Raw genomic sequence first — 6,000 nt, 5'->3', positions numbered from 1 at the left:
CAGCTCCACTTCCCATCCACCTCCCTGCTTGTGGCCTGGGAAAGCAGTGGAGGACGGCCCAAAGTATTGGGACCCTGCACCTGCATGGGAGACCTGGAAGAGGTTCCTGGTTCCCGGCATCGGATCGGCGCACACCGGCCCGTTGCGGCTCACTTGGGGAGTGAAACATCGGATGGAAGATCTTCCTCTCTGTCTCTCCTCCTCTCTGTATATCTGGCTTTCCAATAATAATAATAAATCTTTTAAAAAATGCAACACAATAATAAGAGTTAACCCAATTAAGAAAAGGACAAAGTACCTGAATAGACATTTCTCAAAGGAAAGCAGTTAGCTGGTCAACAAATACATGCAAAAGATGCTCAACATTACAGACTTCAGCAGCAATAATGTTTCATCTCACTTCATTTAGAATGGCTATTTTCACAAAAGAAAGTAACAAGTGCTAGTGAGGATGTGAAGAGGAAGGAACTCTTCTAGAACTGGTGGAAGTATAAATTATCACAGTCACAAAAGAAAATGAAATTAAGATTACTTACAACATTAGAAATGGAACGGCCATTTAATGAACAATCCTGTAACCGAGCATACATCCAAAAGCTACGCAACTACTATGTCAAAGACATACCTGCGTATCATGTTTATGCAGCACTGTTCACGATAGCCAAGGAGTGGAATCAACTAAGGTGTCTATCAACAGATGAATGAATAAAACACGTCATCTACACGATGAGCAATCTTCCCAGTATCACATGTGGAAGAAATTCCATATTGAGTAGAAAACCATATGCCCTGCAATATTTTTATATCCCATATTCTGAACTCTAGGCCTCTTTAAAGAGATGCATGGATTGTATAGAAGGAAAGTGGGATGCAATGTTACCTTTATGTGCATGTCACATGTAGAGCTATTATGTGCAGGGAATGCTCATATAGACATTAAATATTGTTTTCTCACTGAAGATGTAACCTATCATAAACAGATATTGGAAGGCTGGCATAATTTTCAAATTCTGAAAAAAGCTAGTTAAATATGTAATGATATTATTTCATTTAGTCTAATTTCATTTGAGAGACATATATAATTAATATTTGGGATATGTAATATTATAATTAATATAATACTAATTATTAATATTTAGGATTATTGGGATCTGATAAAATGCCAAAAACAAAATAAATCTTTACATAAAAGTGGCACATGATAAGATATTGTTGCTGGTGGTGGTGGTGATGATGATGGTGATGTTGATACAGCAATAAAAATCAATTACTCCCAGGACCAAAAGTTAGACTCAGACATGGGTCACTAAGCCACTCAATATTTGTAATCTTCCTCTTGGCCTTTTTAATGTCCCTCTTGATCAGTGACAGTTGGGTGTCAGTTTAAAGACTACCAGATAAATTTGATATTAATAACATTACCACATGGACAAATTTTTAGTTTACAAAAGATATCTTTCAGAGCTCAAAGTTTTAGTGTTCTTGCAATCACACCAGTTTTAATAACAGTTACGTAAAGATATGGTTTAATTATCTTCAATGCATATATAGTTTTAACATGAAGAAAATAAACCAGACATTTTCCTTTGTAAATTCAGCTTCTTTAATGGGAAGTATGAGAAATGTGCGGAGATTATTTTTTTCTAATGTAAGATCAAATCAAACGGACTTGAAAATAATGGCGCTTAAAGAATCATACATTCTCAAAACATGCAGAGCACAAATCATGTTTAATTGATTTTACACCACAGCAGAGGGACTACCAGGACATTAGTGAACAGAAGCAAACAAACTTCAGCAAATGGCTCCTTTCTTATCATCAGCAACAAAGAGGAATTAATTCTAGAGGCTCAAACAGGTTCCAGAAAGTAACGAAGAATTCTGAAACAAATAATTGTACTTTTTAATTCATCTTCTTATGTCTCCCCAAGCGCAAGCATTTCTCTCACTGTTTTGTGCAGTGTTTGGCACTGAAGCACATTTTAGATCCACAGCATTTTTCAAAATGTTATATAGAATCCTGGTTTCTCAACATTGAAGTTCTCTTAACACAGAATGATTGTTTCAGCTGGATTTTGACAAAGAATCTCTCTTTGAACGAACTTTCGTTACCCCCCTAGTTCTGTTAACAACAAGTCTCATGCTTGGCCTACTTACACAAAGCATACCACAAAGTCAGTTTAGCAAGAACCCACATATCCAGTGTCTCCTCTTAGGAATTTTCCACTGACTAACCCATGTTCTGTGCCCTTGGGTCCTTAAACTTCAGCTTTCAAGTAGAAGCTGTAGGGGTGTTAACGCTGTCTCTGCTAACACAGTGGTCTTAAAAAAGTCTTCCTTATTATTTTTTTAAAAACAAGTTTCATAATAATGTTCTTCTAACAATGCTGGGAGACTGGTTCTTATGGACTTTGGCCTTCTGGTGAGACATGGAGTAGAATTAGCAACCGTGGAATAAAGAGTTGAGATGACTGTGTTGTCCTTGACCTTCCTATGAGAAGCATACACTTTGAAAGACTTGACCTGAAATCCTAGTCACACTATCTACCTCTGGGACATGTGCTCAGCAGAGGAGCCAGGTGATGCTGTACACGCAGAATGGGAATTCCATGTGAGTTTTAAGGGATCAAGTCATTTTACCCCAGGTAGCCAGCTTGGCAGCCTACCATCTGTGCCTCTGCACCTCCATGGCTAGCTGGGCCGATGAGGGAAGGGTGAGGAGGAGAGAATATTCACTTTGCCTTTGCCTTTCTCTCCCTAGTCTGATGCTGCGGGGGCAGAGGTAGCAGTCCATGAGTTGGTGAACCCCCCCAGCCACGAGTTCTGTAAATTAGCTTTAAAATAGTGATAGACTTTAAAGTGCCAGGCCTCAGGATCTCACTCCGTTAAAAGCTATAAATACACTGGATTCCAGTGATTAACATGTCTGATTCCATGGCCAGGCATTCAGCCATTTTTGTTGAAAATTCATGCCCTGAAAACTACAATTACTGCATATAACTAATTAGAAACTAATTTTATTTGATAAACCAGTGGTCACTGACATAAATGAAAAGCACAACCTACTGCGTATCATTTTCTATCTTGGAGGCAAGGTAGTTTTCTACCATTGTAAAAGGAACTAAGCAATCATCAACTGGCACCCACAGATGGCAAAATGAGCACGCTTTTATCTCTGAAGTCAGGCCTCTGTGTAAAATGTCAGCCAGCAACCAACGAAAGGAGGGGGAAGTTACTTAGGCCATCACCAGAAGAAACTGGTCTCTTAAAAGGAAGCAGGATTCTTGCTTGACCATGGTGTAAATCTATGACATGCTATGGGGTTGAATGTTGGCAGTCAGATTACTCTCTGCTCCTCCGACAGCTTCTGTATCAACTCCTGGAGACATTACAGGTGTAAATGGTTAGGACATCAGAAATTTTATATACACTGGAGCTGTCCACTCCATACAGCACAGCAACCCCACAACTCGTTTACACAGGGAGCTGTCCACTCCATACAGCACAGCAACCCCATAGCTCGTGTACACAGGGAGCTGTCCAGTCTATACTGCACAGAAATCCCACAGAGCGCATCTACACAGGGAGCTGTCCACTCCATACAGCACAGCAACCCCATAACTCATGTACACAGGGAGCTGTCCACTCTATGCTACACAGCAGACCCATAGACATGATCTACAGAGAGAGGTATCCCATCTATAGACCATAGGAGGTCTTACCCAGGAGCTGGGCACCTCATCTAGGTGTATCCTGAGTCCCTGAGGAGCCTAAGGCAGTAAGCCTAAGCCCAGTAGCAGTATTTCTATTTGAAAATGTACTTAGGAGTCTCTTGTGACTTCCTGCCTCGTGTGGCTCTGTCTATCAGCCCTGGAACCACTAGCAAGCAGCCAGTGCCCGTGTCATCTTAGAGCCAGAGGGAACACATTAGGTATTCATCCTCACGTCTAAGGCTTGACTGCATAACTAGTGATCTCTTGCTTATCTTTCATGGTGGCCACAGTGTTTCCAAGAGGTGCTTCATTGTTTCACTGCTCTTGGTCCAGTTTTGTTTAGGGTTCTAAGTGATGCTGACTCCCCTTGTCTCTGTTCCCCTAAAATAATCCCTGTCTCACCCAGCACCTCTGCTGAAGCCCTGCTCCTGCTGGGCTCCCACTTGTTCAGGGAACTATTTTCAGACCATGAAGCAGTAGGGAGATTTCTTTTCTAATGCTCGGTAGAGCTAATCACCTTCCCAGGTCCTGGTGACCCCGTGAGTCTATTGCCAATGCTGGAACTCTGTTCTCCAACAGAGGAGCCTAAAGCCATATCAGGACATTTTAACATACATAAAATTACCGACTCTCAGTCACAACAGCCACACAACAAGAGACAAATAGCCACACACAGCTTGCAATTCCCACACAGGAGGAGGTGGTCAGAGAACTCCGATCACAGAATTTTCTGTTGGGAGTGCTGGGAGAAGAATGCGTCTATAGTTTCTACGACAGAGATGGTCTCTGAGAAGAAACACTGAAAAGCAGTCAGTTCGGATGGAATCTGTCTCAGGCGCCAGGAGTTACAACATCTGCATAAACAAGTAAACAGAAACCCTCCAATGCCACTGTTTGTAAATGGTACTTGTGGCCAGCGGACTCCTTTGAATGGCTAGCTACTACAATCTCAGCAGAGAAACTGGGTTAATGGGCCTGGGAATGGCAGCAGAGACCCAGCCCCACAGGGGAACCTTGCAGAAAAGATGGGCTTGGGAAGTAATACCTTAGCACAAAGGTTAGCTTGTTTAATCATGTGAATCTTTCGGTGGCTGAGGAGTGTTTTCTGAAGTAGAGATGCCACTATGTTCTGTAGAGAAGCCTGCAGGAACCCCAGCTTCCCAGAGGGCAGCCCCCAGACTACCCTAAAAAAAAAACTTGATAGAAATACAGTTCCCCTTTTTTTTCACACTAAATTATTGGACACATGTAACAGCCAACTCCCCTCTCCTCTCTGAATTATACTACTCTGAAATATACTTGCTGTATGAAGTTACTCTGATTTCTTTCTGAATGACTGACCTGATTCATCTTTAATATATCTCAGGAGCCTTTCATTGTTTTAGAGAATTAAAAAAAGAATTAATCAGTTTTTGTAGACTTATGGCTCATTTAGACTCAATTCGTAACTGTTCCTTACCAGAGATGGCTTATTTATGCGAGTATATCACATGTAAAAGTGAAATGTTCACACTGAGGGTTTAAGGAGGAAAAGAATCATTTTCATAATTTTATTTCACTTACTATTGTTTCAGTATGAATCTACTTTCTTATTAACTTGGACACAAAATAGAACTACAAAATATTTACATGAATAGTACTACTCATCGCTTTCACTCTTGCTAGGGAATATAGGACCTTGAAAGCACAAAAGAAAATTATGCATCTTTAAATCTGCATACCAGACACGATTTAGGAAGTCTTACCCAGGAACATTGATTCTCTCCAGCAAACAGCAAAAATTTGGATAAAATAGTAATTCTATGTTATAGAACATGTGGCAAGTATCCTACCTTGATAATTCTTGAGATGTATTTTATACCATAGCAAATTGTGGAGCATCTGCACTTATACTCATCAGGTTATTGTCATTCATTTTTCATTCTTTCCTTTGTGAAACTGGATGTGAAAAGTTTAAACATGCATATTTGGAACAGAAGTAGTATTTTTAAAAGTTATATTTAAAAGACATTAAGAAAAGAGAGTGACTCAGCACATACAGATTCAACTCACCTGCTACGCATTATATTCAGGAGACCTTCACATATGAAATATTCAATGCTGTGTCCATGGATTTGTTCATGTTCTTTATGTTGTTCAGAATTCCCTCATTCTTTGAAGTGTGGATATGCCGAGGACTTCCGTCTGGTGGTATGTAATGCTGTAAAGGAATTAATTGCCAGCAGTTGCTATAATCTTACTGTATCTGCATCATGGCAAACAGAAAGTATAAAAATGGAAAAGTAGT

At 40.2% G+C, this 6,000-nt stretch overlaps 1 protein-coding gene across 1 annotated transcript in view; it reads right to left on the bottom strand.

Moving 5' to 3' along the window:
- Nucleotides 1–1,711: 1,711 nt before the first annotated feature.
- Nucleotides 1,712–6,000, bottom strand: part of LOC105942581 (coiled-coil domain-containing protein 7-like) — a 192,298-nt gene continuing 188,009 nt past the window's right edge. Inside the window, exons 41-43 of the mRNA XM_058681281.1 lie at nucleotides 5,766–5,913; nucleotides 5,546–5,651; nucleotides 1,712–1,881 (exon numbers count right to left, since the gene is read on the bottom strand). Coding sequence (XP_058537264.1) covers nucleotides 5,861–5,913 — 53 coding nt within the window. The 3' untranslated portion in view covers nucleotides 1,712–1,881; nucleotides 5,546–5,651; nucleotides 5,766–5,860. The remainder of the gene's footprint in view (nucleotides 1,882–5,545; nucleotides 5,652–5,765; nucleotides 5,914–6,000) is intronic.

This window comes from Ochotona princeps, chromosome 25 (assembly GCF_030435755.1).
Source record: "Ochotona princeps isolate mOchPri1 chromosome 25, mOchPri1.hap1, whole genome shotgun sequence".
Lineage (NCBI taxonomy): Eukaryota > Metazoa > Chordata > Mammalia > Lagomorpha > Ochotonidae > Ochotona > Ochotona princeps.
This window is presented reverse-complemented; position numbering and strand designations above follow the sequence as displayed.